General features: G+C 38.4%; 1 protein-coding gene across 4 annotated transcripts in view; it reads left to right on the forward strand.

Annotated features, from left to right (window-relative positions):
• Nucleotides 1–6,118: 6,118 nt before the first annotated feature.
• GFM1 (G elongation factor, mitochondrial 1) overlaps nucleotides 6,119–24,631 on the forward strand; it is a 42,954-nt gene continuing 24,441 nt past the window's right edge. For 3 of the 4 annotated variants that reach the window (XM_008569500.1, XM_008569503.1, XM_008569501.1), the window contains exons 1-10: nucleotides 6,119–6,218; nucleotides 7,426–7,578; nucleotides 8,571–8,703; nucleotides 9,216–9,420; nucleotides 11,048–11,164; nucleotides 13,792–13,942; nucleotides 17,100–17,257; nucleotides 17,955–18,039; nucleotides 22,457–22,594; nucleotides 24,107–24,208. In XM_008569500.1, coding sequence (XP_008567722.1) covers nucleotides 6,129–6,218; nucleotides 7,426–7,578; nucleotides 8,571–8,703; nucleotides 9,216–9,420; nucleotides 11,048–11,164; nucleotides 13,792–13,942; nucleotides 17,100–17,257; nucleotides 17,955–18,039; nucleotides 22,457–22,594; nucleotides 24,107–24,208 — 1,332 coding nt within the window. In that variant the 5' untranslated portion in view covers nucleotides 6,119–6,128. Of the gene's footprint in view, nucleotides 6,219–6,529; nucleotides 6,610–7,425; nucleotides 7,579–8,570; nucleotides 8,704–9,215; nucleotides 9,421–11,047; nucleotides 11,165–13,791; nucleotides 13,943–17,099; nucleotides 17,258–17,954; nucleotides 18,040–22,456; nucleotides 22,595–24,106; nucleotides 24,209–24,631 lie in introns of those variants that run through there. The other variant, XM_008569502.1, reaches the window with a different exon arrangement.

Raw genomic sequence — 24,631 nt, forward strand, 5'->3', positions numbered from 1 at the left:
GTGCTTGCGTCCACCAATGCTAACACACACTGTACATTTATTATCCACCCCTACATCCCACATGGAACCCCACTAGAGGTTCATTTTCTGATGCCCAGCAGGTTGTGCAAGGAGATGCACAATTTCTCCCAATTCACCCTCAGAGTCGTCATCATCCTTAGCTTCAGGAACGGGAGTGACCTGTTGTTGTACTTCAGTCTCCAACAGGTCTGCCTGCTGTGTTGACTCTCAAAGCCATGCTGTGTCATGGAGTGCCTGGTCCATGTTGGCTCACATTGCAGTGAGCAGTAGCCATCCCATTCTGCCAGTTGCTCTCTGGGACTCATCTTTCACCATGGAGTCCAATACCTTGAGAGCTTTCTCTATGCTCTTGGGGACCCATCCACTTGGTCCCATATTTCCAGTGGAGCCCAAATCTACAGGAACGCTGCCACCAGGTACCACATGCTTGAGGGCAGCCACATCTCCTACCCCTCCCAAGGGGCTCGTGGCTCCCTTACCTGCTCATCCTACTGACTATGCCAATTGTGGTGCGGGAATCTCAGATACTTCTGCCCCTTCCTGTGCAGGTCATGCATCAGGTAATTGAAAGAAGACCCAGGCAGCCTTATGCAAGGTAGACACACTTTATTCTTCAGGTGTGAGCTTCACAGACATGCTTTACTCTCAGATATGAGCTCTGTCTCTACCCCACTGACCCTCCATTCTCTGGCATCCCTCTGTGTTCTGCCGACCAGTGGAACAAGTACACAATATCACAAGTACACAATAGCAGCCACAAGCCAAGCATTACGTAATTACAACAATCATGCTGAATCAGTAAATGGGCACACATGCACAGTTACACTACACTTATAACTTGTTTCTAGCAAATGTGCTGAATCTTGTCCATTTGTAACAGATGTGAGGTGAGAGGGCCTGATTAAACTTTTCCTACTTTCCTTACATCAGTCCAAGTAAACAGTCAAAAAATGACTAAGAGAAAAAAGTGAATAAACTGTGCTTCTTTTGTTTTAAAAAATGTGTACAAATGAGTTTAAACAATAGCTTTTGTATTGTGCTTATAAGAAGCAAGTTTTTGAAATAAAAGAGGAATTTTAAATCTGATTTAATGATTATGAATATAAGGTTTGTAAATTGTATTTTTGGAAAAGGTTTATGAAATATTTCTGATAAATGGATGAATTTGGGCAAACTGATGAATTAATATTTATTTAAAGTCAGTTATATGTCTTCTGGGTTTTATTATACAAAATTAATGCTAGTAAAGTATTCTAGTTTATATAAATCTAAGGGTGAACTTTTCATGATTTAAACTTTCTAAATTTCCTATATTGATCTTATGGGTCAAAACAGTTATTAATGACTCCACCAACTGTGGAAGATTACAAAATATAAAATGGTGTTTAAATAAAATTGTAATACAGATGCTTTGGTTATTAAAGATCATTTCAATTTGCCTTTATTCTTATACATTATAAAATGACTATGAATTAATAGAATGTAAATAATTTGGATGATAACATATATGTGTTACTGTGTCACCCTAAAACTTACAGAGGTAATCTAAAATGTGTACTCAAAAATTTAGTTAGGTATGTCTTGATCTTCTTGTTTGAGTGAAATTGTTGGAGTGAGTAGGACTGAAGCCATGTTGGGACCTAAAGCTGCCTGGGCTGCAGAAGGGAGGGAGGATTTTAAAAGGGACAGTTTTTTTCTCTCCACTCTTGCTTCCCATCCCCTGACTTTATCTCGCTTGCTAAGCAGGAAAACAAGGCCGAGAAGCTAATTAGTACTTTGCCAAGCTCACAGTTCTTTCTTTGAGACTTGTAGAGTTTTGAGAAATGATCAAGGCCAAATGACTGAAGCTGACCTTGGGCACCAGCCAAGTACACTGGCACAAATCAGAATCTTGCAGGGTCCTGAGATAACAGCGAAGATGAAAACAGAAACTAGACGAGGCCTTGGTGAGACCTTGTACCCGACCCATAGAAAGGGGCTCCTCGTAACTCACACCGCCTGCTCTCCTGCTTGTCACCTCCCACATTCTATTCCCTCAACCCTTCCTTTAAAAACCCTTCAGCAAATGTAAATCTTTGAGATGGGGTAGCCTGCCATCTCCTTCAGCTGAATACACCTGCTTTCTAACACCAACCATTTGACTTCTGAGTTTTTCTTCTTTCCTTTTCAAAGGGGCGGGCAGCCGGACCTGAGTCTGGTAACATTCTGTCTTCTAGTTTCCTCTTTGGAGAAAGCAAAAGTTGATTACTTTGGTTAAAAGTGAAAATTAATAAAAATAAGAATATCACCGCCAAACAACGGCGAGAACGTGCATGCCAGCTTGGATGGCAAGGAAAAGCCTCCCGTGGACGGAGAAGCCCTGCAGAAAATGGAGTTGTTTGTTAAGGGAGGCTTCCAGGCCACGGATGAGCTATTCCAGGCCAAGTCAGGTGGAGAAGAGGCGCTGCGTGCGGAGGTTAACGCGGGGGCTGAGGACCAAGGAGCAGCCAGAGGAGACCCTCCGAGCCGCGGCCCCCACACCGCCGCCCCTGGCGCTGATGCACGAGGGGTGTGTTAGTTACAGAACTTGACGGAATGAAACTGGAGATCTAGAAATCATTAAACTGGAGACAAAGGAGACGTTATTCATCGATGACCTACCTGACTTGGAAGATGTGGATGTTATAGGCCAATCTTTGGAAGACCAGGATAAGAAAACATGCTTTCCGAAGACTGAGGCCATCTCGAGCTCGAGTGACATGACGACAGAGACCCTGAACGACCCATCGCTCCCCGTGCTGGGACACACGTCCACAGACACCCTTTTTAAAACATATCCGTAGTGTCTAAAGACACCTGAAAGAAGGTAGAGACGCCTTTCACAGACATATTTAAAAAGGAAACAAAGAGAGACTTGGAAATCCAAAGTAAAGACACGAAGTCGCACGACCAGTGATTCGGAAGTTCAGCGACGACGGGATGAGCCCTCAGACCAGCTGCCGGCGCCCCCGCCTGCAGAAGAGCGCCGCACCACCCCATCTGGGGTGACCGGACAGCGACAGACTTGCAGCCTCTGCACCGGGACACGGACCTGAAGAGAACGTCGTGCGCTCCGACACGGGCCCAGGAGCCCCGGGCGCGGGCAGGCCAGAGGCCATCGGATGCGTCTTGGACTGGTCCCCAAGGCGGGCCCCTCCACCTTGGACTGGCAGTGACAGGGTGTGGGCACAGGTCACTCTTTGGTCTCGGCTCCCCTTCCTCCCAAGTGCAGCAGGTACTGAGAGCGCCCTCTGGGGCCTTGGCTGTGACACTTGCCCGCGTCACCAGCTCACTTCTACTAACTCAGCCTCTGCACGCGTGGGACCACCCCGTGTCCCTGTAGTCAAAGCATCATACAATGTCCCCGGTTATCTGTAGTATAAGTTGCAGAATTATAAATGTCTTGATGGAGCATGATCAACATCTAAACACCCCCAAAATAAAAAATAAATGGAAATGTAAATTGGTACAGCCATTGCTGAAAACAGTGTGGAGGTTCCTCAGAGAACTAAAAATAGATCTAACTTATGACCCAGCTATCCCACTGCTGGGTATATTCCCAAAGGAAATAAAATCAGTATGTCAAAAAGACACCTGCACTCCCGTGTTCATCATAGCCTTATTTACAATAGCCAGAGATGGAATCAGCCTGAATGCTCATCAACGGATGAATGGATTAAAAAAAAAAAAACAAACCACTGTGGTATGTATTCACAATAGAATACTATTCAGCTATAAAAAGAAATGATATGCTACCATTTGCAGCACCATGGATGGAACTGGAAACCATCATGTTAAGTGAAATAAGTCAGGCACAGAAAGACAAATACCACATTGTCTCACTCATACATAGAATCTAAAAAAAAAAAAAAGCAGTTCTCATAGAAGTAGAGAGTAGAGTAATGGTTACCAGAGGTCAGGAGGGGAGGAGGTTGTAGGGGAGGAGAAGTGGTGGACTAACATGTACAAAACTATGCTATCTACCCTAAGTGAACTACATGCATATATTATATATAACTGTGCAGTGTATGCATACATCGAAATGACACACTGTAACCCACAACAATAAATATAAATAAAATTGACAAAAGTAAAAAATAAAAAAAAGAATGTACTTGGTATAATAATTATAGAAAAATATGAGTATATATATACACACAAGATAATATGAATTTTTACTTCCTGTAACTCAGTTCGTTAAAATGGTAATTTCAATGTAATATACTGTTTTATTTAATATACTGATCAGATTTATCAGTATATTACCTAAATATAAAATTTTAAATTAAATTTTAATTTTATTATCTATTTACAAAATTATGTATGTAATTATGTATTTTTAAATAAACACATATAAAGGCATATAAAGACCAAATTTTTAAGTCTATAAATGAAAAAGTTTATTTAAGAGCATATTCAATGTTAATGGATTTATTAATCAAAGTGGCTTACAAATTCTTTATTGCAAATTACTACATGGATGATACACAAAAAGTAAATTTGAAATTCATCGAGCCTCTGATTTTTTTTTTTTTTGTCCCTTGTAATTTACTCTGATTTCTATTTATTTGATCTCATTGATTCATTTATTTAACAAATATTTACTCAACACCTAATACATGTAAAGGGGATACAGCAATGAATAAACAAAATCGCCATCCTTATGGAACTTACATTCTCATTGGGAGCGTCAGACAAAAACAGATCTGTAAAATGTCTGAATTTCAGAACTGCTCTGTAGGAAACGAAGCAGAGTGAGTAGAAGGGGAGGGAGGGACCTGCCATTTTAGAAGGGCTGAACAGAGGGAAGAGAGAGAGGGAAAGCCAGGCTGGTATCTGGGGAAGAGTAAAGGCTCTCGTCATGTGAGGATTGGCAAGGAGGCCAGCCTGGCTGGAGCAAAACCAGAGGGAACTAAGAGAACCTTGGTGGAGCTGCTCAAGCGGGACCTCGTAGGCTCTTACTCTGAGTGGGAGAGGAAGCCATTTCGGATTTTTTTTTTTTAATTTAGTTATTATGAAAACTTCAAACTTACACTAAAATACAGATAACAGCGACAATGAGCTCACTGCATGGAGTGTTTTCAGCAGAGAGACGACATGGTCTGACTTAGAATCTCTCTCACTGTGTTGAAAATAGACTGCAAGGTTGGCAGAAGCAGTGAGATCAGTTAAAAAGCTATTACAATAATTCTATCGAGAAATGGCAGTGCTGAAAGGTGGGGAGAGGTGTGTCTATCGGCTCAGGGTGTATTTTTGAAGGTAGCGTCTGTAGGATATGCTGACAGATTAGGCCAGGGATGTCAGAGAGTGGTGTCAAAGTGACTTAGATTTTTGGGTAGGGTAACTAGCCAAAGATTCTATTTATGAGATGAAGAAGACTAGGAGAAGGTTTTGGAAAGAAGCTCAGAAGCTCAGTTTTGAACATGTTAAGTTCGAGATGCCTCTATGACACCCAAGTGGAATCCTCAAGGATGAAGTCTTCCAAATGGACTGAATATACAATGTCTGACCTCGAATAACAAAGAACATTTTGAAATGAGGAAAAGTACCTATAATTGATAATTCATTCACTATTATTTTTCCGCGTTCTCTTGTCCTATAGATTTTTTTTTAAATACTGTCATATACAACACTGTAACATTCTTTTTTTGTCACTTAAATTCTATTATAAACATTTCTCCACATTTTATATAGGCAAAACAAGTAAGTTTAAAGCCTGCATCTTTATATAGCGGTAGTATTAAAAAAATAAGACGCAGAGCAAAGAAGGATCCTCCCCTCCCCGCCCCCCGAAATACAGCAGTACCAACTAGTAAACCTAGTAAAGGAGCAAACGCTTGATTAGCTGCGCAAAGCGACTGCACTTTCTCTTCCACGTCGGCAGAGGGCGCCGAGGCAACAGAGACGCTACTCGGCGCTTGGGTTCAGAATTTCCTTAAACTCTCCCCCTCCCTCTCACCTCCCCAGCGTCCTTCGCCCCGGAAGTACTTTCCGGCACTGGCTGCCGACGTGACTCTGCTTCCGGTTGTGGTGCCTGCGTCTGAGCACTCTCGGGGCCGCAGGGCTTTCGCGTGTGTTCTGCACTTGCCATGAGGCTGCTGCGAGTCGCCGGCGCCGCGGCTGTGGGGCGCGGGCCGCTTCCGCGGGTCCCTGCCGCCCTGGGCTGGCAGGGAATGCAGGTACTGCTTCCCGGCAAGCCCGAGCCAGAGACCGTTGCCCGGACCTTTCGTCCCCTCCAGGGCCAGGGAGGCAGTGACACCCCTTTCCTCTCTGAGGCCTCCCGACTGACAGCTCCGAATACGAGCGGTCATGCCTCGGTGCCGAAAAGCTTCTTGGTGCCTGCGCGGCAGCCCTTCGTGTGAGCAGCCTCTCAGTGCCCTGGGAGGTTGGACGGGCCCCTGATTTATGGTTAAGTCTCTTCTCTATGGTATACCTTAAAGACAAGTGACTTGAGTGAAGGTCAATCAGGGGGAAAGTGTTTCCGGGGCTCGAGCCCAGGATTTCTGACTCCGTGACTGCCCCCTTGTCTCAGACGGCCTTGGGTTATTTGATTTGGCGCTCAACTTCCCGGTATTTTTCTTTGGTTATGTTTCTTATTAAGCCTATAGAGGACTCAAGTTTGTGAATAAATGCCTTTTTGGTGGGGGAGGGGTCGGAGAGTAGGGTAGAGTTAGGTTGATGTTGAGCCTTTCCTGTAATGCAAACCTCGTTTTGCTCTGTGGTATCCCTGGGATTTGACCAACTAAGCTCCTGTCACCCAGATTTCTTTTGATATTTTATCCACCTTTTCCAAGGTGTTTTGCCTCCTTCTTCCCAGAAGTGGTTGCAGTGCATTTTCGAAGTGCAGTCCTATTGGGAGAGGTTTATATTGTGTATTGATTCCATGAAATACATGATTTTCCTTCCAAGAGTAAAGTTTTAAAAAAAAGACACTTTATTCGTTGTTTTTGTTTAGAGGAAATTGGAAACTTTTGGGGGATGTCTTGGAGCTCTTGGCACCACTGCGTAGAGCACATAAGTCCTCAAACATCTTTGCTAGCTGTGAATTATGGTAAAAGGAAAGAGGGAAAAATTAAAGTAAAATTTAAGCTAAAATTTGTATTTCCTGTTAAAGTAGTTGTTAGGCATTGTCTTTCTGATTTTATGGGCCCAAGTGTGTATTTTCAAACCTGTAACGTTTGGCAAAGGTGTCTGTCCCATTTTAATTTAATTTACTTTTAAGAATATATCTTTTCTGTTTTTTGTGGTCTCTCCTTTGGTTACAGGAGTTGTAGGTTTAAACATTTCCCCTTCTGCTTTTCCAAGCTACCTCATGTGCATTGAGATTCTTTGGAGGAAAGATGTCTCTTATAAAAAGTGCACTGAATTGAGCTCTCTTTTTTTCAGGTTAATTGGAAGCCCTGTCGATGGTGTTCATCAGGGGTAATTCCTAATGAAAAAATACGAAATATTGGAATCTCAGCTCACATTGATTCTGGGAAAACTACATTAACAGAACGAGTGCTTTACTACACTGGCAGAATTGCAAAGATGCATGAGGTATATGGTTCATGGTTGATTCCAGATTAAGTAGAGCTTGATTTTAATTGTTTTGTAGTTATGATTTAATAAATTACACAAAACCTGAAAGATTAAAACAATGGTAATAGGGGATCTTTAACCAAAGTCACATGTGCAAAGAGAATAGATCAAGTTGTCTTGAAATATATTGTTCTGAGAAATTATTTAGAGACTATCAACATGAGTATTCTGAGCAGACTGTCTTTTAAGCATGTTAAATCAATATGACGGGACTGGCCAGTTAGCTCAGATAGTTAGAACATGGTGCTGATATCACCAAGGTCCAGGACTCAATCCCTGTACCAGCCAGCTGCAAAAAAAAAAAAAAATCAATGTGTTGTACCCTTAAACAGCCATTAAATGTTTTTACATAGTTTTTAATAATATGGCAAAATATTTATAATGTTAAGTGGAAAAATGGGCTTAAAATGATATATAAACTTAATGGTTAAAAAATACGTAAATCATAAAAAAGTATTTAAAAATTTTTTGAAAGTCTCCTGAAGACATTACCATATCATTGAGTAACTTAATTCTCCAGTTTAAAATATTTTCTTCAAATGAAGGTTGTTTTGTTAAATCATATACTTTAAAAGCTGAATCCTTCCCACTTAGGCCTCAGAATCCATGTGGAACAGAGTTGGGAAAGATCTGTTCTCTGAATATCTGCTCACGGACTAATGCAAGGCTGGTTCAGAACAGTTCAGAAGGAGTGAGGATGGTTCTAAAACCAGGGTGATTGTTCTGTCCTAGCAGTTGTTGAGGGTAGCAATGAAAAAAGGGGTTGACAGTTAATACAGGGCAAAACCTGTAAACAGTTTTCTATTTTATGAGGTGATACAGTTTGACAATTGGGTTTATTTGAAAAGTGCATAAATCAACTATCTGTGTTCTGATTCCGTTTCAGTGAGATTGCTTTCCTTCTTGGAATGCAGGGACAGAGAAATCTTAACTGCTGTGCTTGTGCTTAGGTGAAAGGTAAAGATGGAGTTGGTGCTGTCATGGATTCTATGGAACTAGAGAGACAAAGAGGAATCACTATTCAGTCAGCAGCTACCTATACCATGTGGAAAGATGTTAATATCAACATTATAGATACTCCTGGTGGGTTGGATTTCTGGTTTTATTGCAGCTTCTTTTGGCAAAAGCATGTTTGGCTCTTTCCTCTACTGTGACCCAATTAAGTTTGAGTAGCAAATAAATACTCAGAAATGTGACACTGAATTTCTATTAGAGAAGACTGACTTAGAACCTAAAGCACTTCATCCTCACCTGGTTTCCTTGAAAAACAGTGCAAATAAACTATGAGTAGGAAGGTTCTTGCCTTTTATGTATTCCCGCTGATTCCAAAGATACCTGTGCCCTAGTTCCTTCTTGAAGTCATCTTGTTGGTCCCTGAACCTTCTGGTGGGTAAATGGTATTGGTGAACTCAGGAATCTACATTTTAATTAGAAGACTTATGTAATGAACAGAGATACAAAGACTTTTAATATTGCATATATTAAACCTTCAGACTCGTATATGGTTCGTGGTTGATTCCAGATTAATTAGAGCTTGATTTTAATTGTTTTGTAGTTATGGTTAAGGCCCTCATATACTTCCTTGTCTCATTTAGGGCATGTGGACTTCACGATAGAAGTTGAAAGGGCCTTGAGAGTGTTGGATGGGGCAGTCCTTGTTCTCTGTGCTGTTGGAGGGGTGCAGTGCCAGACCATGACTGTTAATCGTCAGATGAAGCGCTACAATGTTCCATTCCTAACTTTTATTAACAAACTGGACCGAATGGGCTCCAACCCAGCCAGGGCCTTGCAGCAAATGAGGTACTGAGCCTTAGGATGAACCGAGAGGGTGTGATGATACGGACAGCAAACCTTGTATCCAGAAGGATGATTAATTCAGTGTTACTAAACATTTTCCTTAAATTTTTTCTTTTTTTAAGTTTATTTATGTGAGTGACTTATCTTAGTAAGTGGAACACTGAGTTCAATAGTTTGATTTGTGGTGCAATCTCAACTACCTTCTCTGTAAAATGGGGAAAAGTATAGTTGAAGATGAATTCAGAAAATAATCTGGCAATTTATATTGTTTTGCTATAATTAGAGAAGTTATAATCTGGAGTAGATTCTAAAAATACTGTGTTTTATTTAGACAAATCTAAAGGATCATCTTCAGTTTTAATCTTTACTTGAGGGATTTTAATTAATGCCCTTCAGTAGTATCCATAGAGACGAAATTCTTTCCTTTCAGAAGGTAACATATTTGCTAGGACAACAGTAACATTTCCATTTTGTACCACACATAACCCAGGGGTATTTATAGCATTTCACATTTTGCCCAGTACTGTGGTTAGCATTTCACTTTTCACATTTTGTAGATGTGCAGTTGTACTTGTAGAATTCCTACTCAAGTTTCACATGACAGAGCTGATAGATGTAGGTGGTAAAATTTGTGGTAGTTGATGGGCTAAGAGGGATGTGTCTGATGACAAAATTTGATGGAAGTGATGTGTTTAAGAATATGAAATTTTTCTTTTGGGAGTGTTTATAATATTTTCTTAGTAAAACTAAACATTTACACTATTTGTTTTTATTTTATTTGTGCTTAGCATATATGGACTCTTTTCACCAAGTCTTTTTCTGAATTCCAAGAACATTCTCTTTTAGCATTGATTACATTGTTTTCTCACAATTTTGTAATTAAGTTCCATAAACTTTCTCTTTTATTGTGACATCTTTATTAATAGAGGTAATTACTTCTCAAATCTTTAAATTTTATTTTCTTTCCTTTAGTGACTCTCTTCTTGGAGGTTAGTACTATTTTTTGAGTTCACACTTCTCTTCCAAGCTATTGGTTTCCTTCAAATACTTGGTGATTCTCAGATTTTTATCCATAGTTATAGATGAGTGTCTAGAGTGTAGACTAAAACAGTGATAGCTACAGCATATTTCTTCTCCAGTGGGAATCACAGTTCAGTGGTTGAGCCTGGTTGGGGGTGCAGGCTGATGATGAGTGTCTGACTTTAACACCCACTCTGAGAGTTTTCCTGTAAGAACTCCCTCTTCATATAGCTGTACTCAGCTCTGCTAGTCAGTTGATCTAAGAATAAGAGATGGGCTCGGCTATCCCATGTCCTTTAATTTCCTGGGCAGCCACCCATTGACCTGTTCTTCTTCCCCCTTCTACTTCTGATCTTATGTATTCTGGGGATCTGATGGGAAAACACTTATTTTGGAGTTCTTTCTATTGCCCAAATGGGGTTGTGGCTTCCTCAGCTCCTAGGGTTTGGTTGTCAGTCTGTTCCCAGCTGCTTTGTATCTTGTGTTTGGACCTGCTGCTAACACCCTTCTCAGTTGTACAACGTCTGCCATTGATTTATATTTATTTTGTCATTTCAAAGGGATTTGGGGAAAAGAAAAGAGATAAACAGGTACATTTTTTATTTTTCAGGTCTAAACTAAATCATAATGCAGCATTTGTGCAGATACCCATTGGTTTGGAGGGTAATTTTAAAGGTATTATAGATCTCCTTGAGGAACGAGCCATCTATTTTGATGGAGAGTTTGGGTAAGTGTTAACATTATGCTATTAAAAATTCTGTATTTCAGAAAACATCAAAGTAAAGGAAAGGATAAGTTCTTTAAACATAGAGTATGTGTCTTTTTGAAATGTGGGTGGAAGAATATTATCTAAGATGACCTTGTTTTAATGCCTTTAATCCTGGTTACTAACATATTTTGCTTAGTATTCAAATATATTATTTTGGGGTAATATACTCCACATTATGGCATGCATGGTGTGGTAAAAGGAGGCCTTCAATTTGGACTAGTGGTATAATATCTCTTTTTCTACTTGTTTGTTTATTCATTCATTCTGCAGACTTATAGAGCAGCTGCTGTGTCCTGGGTATTGTGATAAAAATTGGGGAAGAAAATAGGTGTCATAAATATTTGTTCTACCTATTTCGTGGGATTACAAAGATAAAAAGGACTGATATGTAAAAACAGTTAAAATTGTACAGATTTGGTTTGGGAACTGCAAGAAACAAATTGGTAACTTTTTGACATGGAATTTGGTCAATCAAATTTTGAGTGACCTTTGCGTACAAAGTACTGTAATTGTCCACTGGTTATCAAACTTTAGCATTCATAAAAATCACTTGGAGAGCTTGTGAAAACACATATTCCTGGGTCCTCCTCTTAGAGATTTTGATTTTGTAGATATGGGCTGATGCCTGGAGTTTACTTTTCTGGAAAGTTCCCAGGTGATGCTGACGTTGCAAGTCTGCAGACCATACTTTGAGTGATACTGATCTAGACAATGTAAGGAGTAATAAATGACCCTTTGTTCTGAAGAGTGACCCCAGTAGCCTTGTAGTTTTTCCAAAGGCACTTGCGGAGGGTTTTCCTTCTTCTATGGAATTGGGGTTACAGGTCTGGCAGGTGGGTGAATGGCATTGTGATCAGTGAGCTATAGAATTTATCCTCATCAGCCATCTTGTAGGCAGGAAAAGGATGGAAGCTGTCCAGTGGATAAGGTGTTTCTCTCACTTTTTGTGTGACAACTAAGTAATGATAACAAAGTATCTATCTTAGAAGGTAAGGCCCAAGAAGGCAATTTTTTTCCCTGCTTTATTAACTGCTGTGTCCCCAGCCCCTAGAACTACCTGGTACATACTAGGGACTCAAAAAGTACTTGTAAATAAATGTATAAATCCCCTTTCCCAGAATTACCAGGGCGTATATTTCTGTTGTCTAAAGTAGAGGTTCTTAAACGCTGTTGCTTCTTAATATACATGCCCTCCTTTCCACAGCCCTAGAGCAGTGGGTATGTATGTTTGGAAAGGACTGCACAGATGATTCTGACACATGAAAGGCTAAGAGCCAAGGAGCTTACCAGGAAGGATGAAATTAAGATCTGAAGACTGTGAACAGCATACTTTAGGATATTAAGAATTATTTTCTGACTTTTTGGAACTGGCATCTTCTGTCTTTTTTTTTACTTAGGAGTGTGTTTCCTGAAAAGCTTATTATTTTTTGACAATAATTTCCATTTTGAAAGAAATACCTCGAAAAACTTTGACTGATATTTTTAAATATCAAGTATACCCATTTTTCAGTTGTGTATATTTTATTTGTGACTCTTACCTGTTCAGTCCCTAAAGGAATGGACAACTGGTGTTAAGATGTGAAGAGTCTGTCAGATTTAGTCACCTTTTTTACTACAAATTGGGACATTCTGTCTTTAAAACTGTGGGATTGGGTTTGTTATTAATGGAAAGAAATAGAGTAAGTTCTCTAAACCTGCTTTTTAGAGATTATGATGTTCTAAAATACAGTTAATAGAATTTTCAAAAGCTTGGATGGGCTTCAGACATGTAGCTTTGAATCTTAGCACTTCTGTTAACTAGTAGTACAACATTGGTCGAGTTACTTTGCCTGTTTAAGTTGGTTTCCGCATTTGAAAATGTAGATAATAGAAGCTACTTCAGATGATGTGAAGATTAAGTAAGTAACTTGTCAAATACCTGCTTTATAGGTATTCAATAAATGGATGCTCTTATTACTTTGTATGCTTGCCAATTTTTGAATAATTAGAATATGAGTACAGTAAAAATAATTCTATATACTGAAAAGAATTTTAATCTTTGATTTAGTTGATACTTTGTGAAGTCGTTTTACTGTGTACAGAAACAGAATAAAGATAAAACAGTTTGTGTTCAACTGGGAAGGATTTTGTATTATATGTTTTATCATTATCTTCTGTAAAACTTGACATACAGAAAAATAGAATGTCATGTTTATTGTAAAAGCTGGGGATATTTATGAGGGTACTTCAAAATTTTCTTGAAAAAATATAATTGAAAGATAATATGAATCTTTCCATGAACTTTTTGAAGTACCCTTGTATTTTTTTCTCGTTATAGTGGACTGTTTGAATCTTGGCTCTTCCATTTACTAGTAGTACAACCTCAAGCAAGTTACTTTGCCTATTTAAGTATTTTTGCCAACTCTTCTGTCTGAATGTTAAAGATATACGTTATTAGTCTTATTTGCCATTGATTGCAAATATATCAGAGTTCTTTATTACCCCCCCCCCAAATTTTTTAGCCATTAGTCATATCTTTTTCATTGGTGCTTTATATGTTTAATTGAATATCGTTAAGCACCAAAATAAAACATTTCTTTTCTTAGTCAGATTGTTCGATATGGTGAAATTCCAGCCGAATTCAGGACAGAGGCAGCTGACCACCGGCAGGAGCTAATTGAATGTGTTGCCAATTCAGATGAGCAGCTTGGCGAGCTATTCCTGGAAGAAAAAATCCCCTCAATTTCTGATTTAAAGGCAAGTGTTAAAAAATAAGTAAATAAAATAAATTTGAAAAGGGGGCAAGGCAGCCAGCCAGTTAGCTCAGTTAGAGTGCGGTATTATAACATCAAGGTCAAGGGTTCAGATCCCCTATCAGCCAGCCACCAACCAACCAATCAATCAATAAATAAAATAAAGGCAGTTGCTCTCAAAATTAGTCTTATATTAACAAGAAAAAGTTTGTTGTTTGTTTTTGTGGGGAGGGGGCATGATGCTCTTATGCATGGGTTTTATTAATGAAGTATGAGTAATTTATTTAATATAATTGGTTTCCTCGAAAAATACTTGACATGGCGTATTACTTTTTTTTTAAAGTAGTGAGTTGTGTATTATCTTAAAATGAGAAAGGAGTCATAATTCAGATACTTAAACAGCCAGCTTCTTGGGTATATCCTTATTAAAAAGAAAGAAGTTAAAGAAGATAAATATAGAGAAGTTACAGCAATAAGGCAGGTTAAGACATGAGGCTGCTAAATGTTTGCAGACTAGTATAATGTAATGTTGCAATGTTTGGGAACATTGCATAAAGCCTTATAGATTCCTTAAATAAGGAATCAGCTGTTTTAAAAATAAAGAGAAGATCCCTGCTTAAGACTGATATTCATTTTTTGAATAGACATTTCTTCAAAGGAGATATACAAGTGGCCAATTAGCCATAAAACATTGCTCAACATTGCTAATCATAAAGGAAATGCAAATCAAAACCATGATGAGATACCACTTCACACCCATTAGGCTGGTATTATTAAAAACAAACAAACACAGAAACCAGAAAATAGCAAGTGTTGGCAAGGATGTGGGGAAATTAGAACCGTTGAGCTCTGCTGATGGGAACGTAAAATGGTGCAGCCACTGTGGAAAACAGTATGCCTGTTCCTCAAAAAAATTGAACATAAAATTATGATATGATACAGCAGTTCTCTTTCTAGGGATATACACAAAAGGAAGAAGGACCTCAAATAATGTACACCAGTGTTCATAGCAGCAATAGCTATGAGCAATAGCCAAAAGGTGAAATCAACCCAGATGTTCATCAGTAGATGAATGGATGAACAAAATGTGGTATATACATGCAATGGACTATTTATTCCGACTCAAAAAGGAATGAAATTCTGATACATGCTACAACATGGATGAAACTTGAAGACGTTCTAAGTGAAATAAGCCAGACACAAAAGGACAAATATTGTATGATTCCACTTACATGAGTTACCTAGAATAGTCAAATTCATAGAAGCGGAAAGTAGAATAGTGGTTACCAAGAGCTGTGGGGAGGGCTTAAAGGGGAGTTATTGTTTAATGAGTATAGACTTTGGGATGATGAAAACATTTTGGAGATGGATAGTGGTGATGGTAGCACAACACCGAATGTACTTAATGCCAGTGAACTGTACACAGAAATATGATTAAAATGGTAAATTTTATCTTATGTATATTTTAGCACAATAATAGAAAAAAAGACTGATATTCATTCTTTCAACCCACTTGGTACACATAGCAGAGATCAGGGCCAACCTTGCAAGTAGGATTTTCTGAGGAAAGTTGCAGTTCTGCTGTTTTTATTCCTTTCTGCATAGGGTACATGGGTGTACTTTAGTTTCTGTATCATGGTTTGACATATTATTAGGAACATTGGAAAGGCAACAGCTTTCAAGTGTGAAAGTGATTGTTACGAAAACAAGGGAAAATATTGGAAAACTAAAGCTTTTTTTAGGTTGGTGTAAGGGATAGTTTTTAATTTCTCCTTTGTTTCTATTTACCACCCTCATGTGTTCCTCTGTTCTATAGATATAAAGTGTGGTAAGATTACTATATGTCCCTACTTACATATTAGGGAGAATTGGAAAGTCAAAGATGTGACCAAGTGGCATATGGTATCCTAAGTGTTTAGTGACCTAGCCATTCCTTGTTCCTAGCAAGAGCAACTTTTTAAGATAGCTTCAAACAGTATTTGCTTATTCCCCATGCATTCATAAACCCCCTTCTGTTGTGCTGAGCTGTATCCTACTTTTTTTTTTTTTCCTTTTTTTTTTTTGTCTTTTTTCGTGTCCAGCAACGGATCGCAACCCTCAGTGTCACGCCCGTACCGGGACCGGCAACGGGATCGCAACCCTCGGTGCTGCGCCCGCACCTCGCTCAGCCAGTGAGCGGGAACCGGTCTGTATGTGGGATCTGAACCCTCGGCGGGAGCGCCGCCACACTCCCAAGCGGTGCACTGTAGCAGTGCGCCACCGGGCCGGCCCTGTATCCTACTTTTTATTGTGTTTTTTTCATGAGGACTGAGAAATACTTGTATGCCTTCTCCATATTTCTGCAGTGGCAGGTTGTGGCCACAGCACTCTTGTTGGCCTCTTGCAGCTGCTAGAGCTAAAGCTCTACTACGTACTCTCTGTAGCCTGCTCAGCCAGAAGGACACATTGATGGTGCTCACACTGAGGACTGGGGCAGGACCTACAGGTTATTTTAGAGTCTGCTACTATCAGGACCCTTAATTTAGGACCTACAGGTTATTTTAGAGCCTGCTACTATCAGGACCCTTAATTTATAAATGATTTGTACTATTTGGTTTCCCAGGTATATGTTCTTTACAAAACAAAAAATATAAGTTAATTGTATGTTTTGTCATAGATGATACTTTCATATGTTTTAAACATTTAAAAAGTATACAAAGGTATACGGTAAAAACTCCTTCCATTTTCTCCCATCTGCCCAGTTATCTGTACTATCCCTAAAACAGGTCACCAGTTAATGGTTTCTGGTATATTTTTCCAGAGTTGTTTTTGGTTTTTTGCACATATATTACTTTTTCCTCTATTTTACACACTTGTTAGCACACTGTGCTGTTTTATGAATGTGTCTATTTTTGTGTGTGTATATGTATATTTTTTTGCCAAATTGAATATTAGTGAGTATTAATGATTCCAAGAGTGTCAAAAGCAGTTGTACAGTAAAATCACTTCCTAGCCCTGATTTTCTTTTTTTTACTTTAAGTTACAGTGACCTGATTTTAGTCTCTTCTAGAGCCAGTACTCCAGAGTATCAGTTCATTTAATCATTTGTTGGTTTGTAGTTGACTTGAAGCACAAAATTTAATTTTAACAATAACCGATTGTTAAATTTTTTTCTTTTGTAGCTTGCAATCCGAAGAGCTACTCTAAATAGATCATTTACTCCTGTTTTTTTGGGAAGTGCCTTGAAGAACAAAGGAGTTCAGCCTCTTTTAGATGCTGTTTTAGAATATCTCCCAAATCCATCTGAAGTCCAGAATTATGCCATTCTCAATCAGGAGGAGTAAGTTTTAGAAATTGAATCTTAGTTTATACAGAAATACTTTAATACTTAATGCACTGTGAAGGAATTTAAGGATATTTCTTCTAGTTATGTTTGTGATCATTTTTTTTTTCCTTTTCATAAAAATCAATCACTGTTTTTATTTGGGTAATAATTTTGGCATATAAAGAAATATTTATTATACCAGTTCCTGTATCATATTCTGTTTGTGAGTTAGAAGTATGATTTGTTTTACTGTCTCTCAAGGTTTACATCATTAGAGAATTTTCTCATTTGGGACCAGCGGTTTTCAGTCATATTTTTAAAAAAGCTTTAAGAAACAAACTTTTTTGTTAAGTTTTTTCTTGTCCTTCTCTACCAGACCATATCTGTGTTTTTTTAGTCTGCTCCGGTCTTGTCACTGTGTAGTAACTAAACCCTAATAACTGCTCTCTTCCAGTAAAATTTCACTTATGAGTGTTGGCTGGTTAGCTCAGTTGGTTAGAGAGCGGTGTTATAAAACCAAGGTCAAGGGTTCGAATCCCCTTATCAGATAGCTACAAAAAGAAAAAAAATTTTTTTTTCACTTACATGTTAGGTCAGAAATGTTTAGCGCACATGTGCTTTTCCTCAGATAATACTTTTTGATGAAACAAATTGATATAAAAGAAATAGCAAATATTACATCTCATAGATTTGTATTTCTTTTATTTTTAAGTGACTCAAAAGAGAAAACCAAAATTTTAATGAACTCCACAAGAGACAATTCCCATCCGTTTGTAGGCCTGGCTTTTAAGCTGGAGGTAAGTTGCTTTGTAATATATTTAACTGCTATCTGTAGAAAATTTCTTTACTTTTAGGCTTTTATTCCTATTACAAAAGGACTCTATGCCATTATGAAACATTTGTAAGATAGAAAAAGTAGAAAGAACAGATAAGAATGTCCTAAGTCTTAACACTCAGATGATAGTGCATCATCATTAGGTGCATTTCCTTCAAGTTTCTTCAGCAGTTTCAAAGTAGAAATTTTTACATAAATAGATTAAACATTTTAAATGGTAGTATAATATTCTATCAAGTAGATATACCATAATTTGCTTAAAATTTCCTAATTGGTGGACATTTATATTGTTTCCAGTTTTTACCATTGTAAATAACATTGGGTCCACTTCTAGAAAATTGTCCTAAGTCACTAATGAAGGGTAGTATATTAATGTTAGCTTCAGTTTGCTCATCTTATCTTCTAAAGCTGAAATCTTACAAACAATTTAAAATGCCCAGGAATTACAGTTTGATTAAATAAATTGAGGTACATCCTTACAAGGGAATGTTATTTAGAATTTGAAAATTATGTTGAGATGCCTATTTTTTGACATGGAAAGATGTTTGTGATTTTTTTAAAAATAAACTTAGTATTTTAGAATAGTTTTAGATTTACAGAAAAGTTGTGAAGATAGTACAGAGAATTCCTATGTATCCTGCACTCAGTTTCCTCTGTTGTTAATATATATCGTCACAACTAATGGACCAATATTGATATATTATTAACTAAATTCCTTATTTATTTGAATTCCCTTAGTTTTTGCCTATATTCTCTTTCTGTCTCAGTATCCTGTCCAGGGTACCACGTTATATTTAGTCATCATGTATTCTTAGGCTCCTCCAGACTGTAACAGTTTCTCAGACTTTCTTTCCTTCTCATAACCTTGTATTTTTAAGAAGTACTGGTCAGGTGTTTTGTAGAATGCCCCTCAGTTTGAGTTTATCTGATGTTCTCTCATGATTAGATTGGGGTTATGTGTTTTTAGGAGGACAACCACAGAGTAAAGTATCATTCTTGTCACATCATATCGAGGGTGCAGACTGTCAACATGACTTGTCACTTTTTTTTTTTTTTTTTTTTTTTTGTCTTTTTGTCTTTTTCCGTGTCCGGCAACAGATCACAACCCTCAGTGTTGCCCCCGTACCAGACCGGGGACCGGCAACGGGATCGCAACCCTTGGCGTTGCCCCCGCGCCTCGCTCAGCCAGTGAGCGGGAACTGGTCTGTATGTGGGATCCGAACCCTCGGGCGGGAGCGCCGCCGCGCTTCCCAAGCGGCGCACTTATCCAGTGCGCCACCGGGCCGGCCCATGACTTGTCACTATTAATGTTAACCTTGATCACCTGGCTGAGGTAGTGTCTGTCAGGTTTCTCCTTTGGAAAGTCATTCTTTTTTTTTCCTCCTTCCACACTGCACTCTTTAAAAAGAAGTCACTGTGCTTGGCCCACACTTAAAGGGTGGGGAATTATGCTCCATCTCCTTGAGGAAGCATTATCTACATAAGTTATTTGGAATTCTTCTGAATGATAGGTTTGTCTTTTCTCCCCACTTATTTATTTATTCAGTCAATCATTTATATCAGTATGGACTTATGGATTTTTATTTTGCACTTTGAGTTATAATCCATTAGTATATTATTTCGTTGCTTGAATTGGCTATGTGTGGCCATTGGGATCTCTTTCAGTTGGCTCCTGTGTCTCTTTGATGTCTTTCAATGTTTTGTTTTATTGAATACTACCTTACATTCTGGTACTAGAAGATGCTCCAGGCTTATCTTGGATATTCCATGCCCTAGCCCGAGACTCAGTGATTTCTCCAAGGAGACCAGTTCTTTTTTATGGAGAATGGGCACAATAGAAACCAAGATTTGGGCACTGGGTATCCTTTTTGTTAGGGTGTTGTTGATTCTGTTCGTAATATTTTAAGTGGGAAAAGTGGTGGATAAGTTGGAAGTGTTAAGAGTGGTTATTTCTGGAGTGGGATTACAGTTTTGGGGCTTTTTCCTACTAAATGAGAAAAAGATCATTTTAATTAAAAATTAGAAAAAACATTGCAGTGGGCCAGCCCTGTGGCTCACTCGGGAGAGCGCGGTGCTGGTAGCGCTGAGGCTGTGGGTTCGGATCCTATATAGGGATGGCTATGCATTCACTGACTGAGCATGGTGCAGACGACACTGTGCCGAGGGTTACGACCCCCTTACCGGTCAAAAAAAAAAAAAGAGAAAAAACATTGCAGTGAAAATTTTTATGCATAAAGCTTTTAAAAATATGTATTTAAGAATATTTTCTTAGGATTCCCAGAATAGTGATTGTTGAGTTTCAGGTATAGAATGTTATAATATTTAATGGTTTAAATTGCCAGATTGCTTTCACACTCTCAGTATTAATGTATTAGGTTATTTTGATGACTCTAAGTTAGCATTGAGTATTATATAAAAATCATTACTGATTGAATAAATGAAAAATTATATTATAATACTTTGACTTGCAGTAATTCCTAATGACAGAGAACATTTTCTCATATATTTATTATGCAGTTGTATTTCTTCTTTTGTAATTTTCTTTTTCTTTCTTTTTTGGGGAGTTCATCTTTTATTTTGAAACATATATTCGGTAGATTTCTGTACTTAGATACAACATTAATTTAAAACATCTCAGATTGCTCAATAAAGTAAAAATGTTACAGTTCTCACAGTAACTAATTTGAATGCTCTGCCCCCCTACTCCCCACCAAGTAACTAAAATTAGAAAAGGGAAAAGATAGAAAACATGTCTATCTTTTTATTTCTTTTGTTCTTTTTTTTTATTAGGGTCAAAGTGTTTTTTACTTCTTTGTGCCAGTTTTCTCTAATAAAGTTGATTTTCTTAATTAGCTCTTTAATACTTATGTAGTCATTATGTCTTTTTTTAGTCGTTCTTTTTCTTTAGTCATTCTTTCATTTTAAATCTTAGAAACCCTCTTTTTTTTATATATTTTGTCAACATTTACTTTTGTTTCTTCTACTTTTTTATCTTTTTGTAATCATTGTTAATCCAACTGAGATTTGTTTTGGTGTATACTGTGAGGTAGGATCTAAATGTATGATCTCCTCTGCCTCCAAACAGAAAACCAGTTGTCCAGTTATTAGTTTATGAGCAATACTATTTTTACTTTTCCACTGACATGTCAAGTCTTCTTTATCATCTGTTGACAAAGTATTTTACACTTTACATATTTATACTGTACTCTATGGACTGTTCAATATAATTTGTGCTGGTTTTGTACTATTTAAGTTTTGATCATTTAATATATTTTTATATCATTCAGGGTTAGTTTCTTCTCATTATTGTAGTTTTTGAAAATTTTCTATTTTTACACATTTATTCCTCTGAGTAAATTTTTTTTTTTTTTCCTTTTTGTCTTTTTTCGTGTCCGGCAACGGATCGCAACTCTCAGTGTTGCGCCCGTACCGGACTGGGACCGGCAACGGGATCGCAACCCTCGGTGTTGCTCCCACACCTCGCTCAGCCAGTGAGCGGGAACCGGTCTGTATGTGGGATCCGAACCCTCGGCAGGAGCGCCACTGCGCTTCCCAAGCGGCGCACTGTAGCAGTGCGCCACCAGGCCGGCCCCTGAGTAAATTTTTAAAATCACTAATGAAATGTTAAAAAATGTTTCTGTTGTGGGCCGGCCCGGTGGCGCACTGGATAGGTGCGCCGCTTGGGAAGCGCGGCGGCGGCGCTCCCGCCCGAGGGGTCGGATCCCACATACAGACCAGTTCCCACTCACTGGCTGAGCGAGGCGCGGGAGCAACACCGAGGGTTGCAATCCCGTTGCCAGTCTTGTGTTGTAATTTTGATTGCTATTGTGTTAAACCTATAAAAAGAATTGGCAACATTTGAATGTATATCTAATTGGCCGGTGTCAGTATATTCAGTCACTTCATAGGACTCTTGTTTGTGTAGCTTTCCACATGATTATCAAGGGTTTTAGATGTATAGTACACTCCTACCATGCCTGATGGTATTCTTGTTATCTTTTTAATAATTATACCTTATTTTTGTTTCATGTTTTATGTATGAAACTGAAATTATGAAAAAATATTAGAAGGCAAAAGCATACTTCCTTACTGTGTAAACAGTTTTTAAATTTTTTCTGATAACTTATTTCAGAGGAAGCTGAAGAAGTATCTTGGATTGTGATACCAAAAAGATAGATCAATAACAACCACTTAATTTATCTTATCTATGTTCAAAGCTGGTATTAAAATAGTACATGACAGTAAACTGAAACATCTATAGAAAATGGACTAATAAAATTGGGAGAGAATATTTGGAAGTAGTTGTGAAGTTTTCCTCTTAATTTTGATTGTTATGTTTCTTTTTATTCTTTTTGCCCTTACCCAATCTTGACTTCCAGGCAGGTCGATTTGGACAGTTAACTTATGTCCGCAATTATCAGGGAGAGCTGAAGAAGGGTGACACCATCTATAACACGAGGACAATGAAGAAAGTTCGGGTGCAACGGCTGGTTCGCATGCATGCTGACAAGATGGAGGCAAGTACAGAGTCACTCGGAGATCAGCAGTTTCTTTTGTGGGGGTCAAGCGGATCTACCTTCTTGGTATTCTGAACCCCCCAAGAAAATCACTTCTGGTTGAGCATATGTGTTTTCCTAGCTTCTTCCTTTTTACTTTGGTGTGTTATACCTCTGATCTAGCACTTTGCTATAGGCTAAATTAACAGATGTTAAAAACTCATTTTATAACACCGATTATAAGTTAGCTGTATTTCTTTGATGGCCAAGGTAAAGGAAGAGAGACAGTTCCCTAAGACTCAGAACACCAGATTCAGCTCTTTCCTCAAGAGCTATCATTACAAAGAGTGTAATAGGCATTTAGGACAGTGGAACTGTGGTTCTTAAATTCACTTATAATTTCCCACATTGTTCAGTGAATTTACTTTCTGAAATATGGAAGTTGTAAAAGCCCGGTTTAACCCTAGAGCTTTTATTCCTACTGTAGAACTCCCTGAAGGGCCGTATTGGTGCCAGAATCCACGTGAAGATTTAAAACCTCTCAAGGTCTGGTCTGGGAGGCAAACTTTGGCTTATGCCTTGAATTCTTGAATTGGCTCTGAATCTGCCTTAGCCTTCTGGAGTCCTTATGGTTAGGCCTTGGCAGGAATACCAAGTGCATGAGGTTGTACCTTACTCCCACCCTTTTCCAATCCAGCTGTATATTTCTGGAGAAGTTTATAAGTGTAAGCAAAATCTTGTGGATTTTTTTGGTAGCCATAACTTTTGTCTCTCCTGGAAGATGAATCGGCATTCTCAGAATTGGACAGCATTGTTGTCTTGTGAGATAGGCAGCAGGGGCATGCTAAAGGGATTAGTGGTTGTCACAGCTGGTTCCTGGACCAGAAGCAAGGAGGTATGTGTAACCTCTGTATTATAGAAAGACGCACACTGACTCACTCACAGCCACAGCTGTTGTGAATGAACTGTCAATATAAAAGGACAAAAACTAGGGAGGTTGGAGGCAGCAATCCTTTGTTCTTAGCTTTCCTGTGTTTTCTTAACTGCTTGCATCTGAGAGAAATTGAAATTATTTTTAGTATAGTGGGCTCTGTTCTGCCTTTGTTTTCAAAACTTCCTTTGTAGTTTTTCCTTGTACACCTTTGTCATACATAACTCTCATTGTCTAACTGGGCAGCACATTCAGTACATGATTTTTAATTCCATAGAAATAACTTTAGAACTGTAAGTTATTATGTTTTGTCAGTACTGCAAATCCTTCAAGTAATGATGCCATAGCTCTGAGTTTTCCATTTAAAGTAAAATCTTGCATGTTGAGATGTGGTTTAAATAAAGGCCCTGTTTGAGATATGCTTTGGCATGGTTAGTTGTTGGTCTTGCATTGGTTTTAGCAAATTCATTCTCTGTAGAATTCATGGTAAGAGATTCTGCCATATTTGTTTATGTACATGTGTTTATTGTGCATTACTTTTTAGTTTCTATGTCTTAGTTTGTATTATTGCAAGTATTATTTAGTGTTATTTCTTTATTTAGGATGTTGAGGATGTATATGCTGGTGACATCTGTGCATTGTTTGGCATTGACTGTGCTAGTGGAGACACATTTACAAACAAAGATAGCAGTGGCCTTTCTATGGTAAGCCATTTGATTTCAGAGCTGTTTATCACTTGAATTTCAAAAGTCTGTGTTTTTATATACTACATTTAGAACTTCAGAAAAATAGTCACTTAAGTGTCACAGACGTCCAGTTCATTGTGGCTCTCTGAATGTTGGTTGTAGCTCTTTGAATATCAATTAGACAAGTGTTCTGTGTAAGCTAACTTACATGATTTTTCATAGTAAAATCATTTCATGATTGTCCAGGGTTTAATGCAGTGGAAAAATCTTCACTAGATAACACCTGGACTGTGTAGCTCTGACCACTCCACCCTGAGATCTGCCTGCCCACTGTGGGTACCTCTCTAATGGTTACCACTGCCAACAGGCTAGTCCCAACAGAGGGCTACTTCCTTATAAACTCAGCAGCCAGAGAGTGGAATGTTCCCTCAATCCCCTAGG

This window comes from Galeopterus variegatus, unplaced genomic scaffold (assembly GCF_000696425.1).
Source record: "Galeopterus variegatus unplaced genomic scaffold, G_variegatus-3.0.2 Scaffold504, whole genome shotgun sequence".
Lineage (NCBI taxonomy): Eukaryota > Metazoa > Chordata > Mammalia > Dermoptera > Cynocephalidae > Galeopterus > Galeopterus variegatus.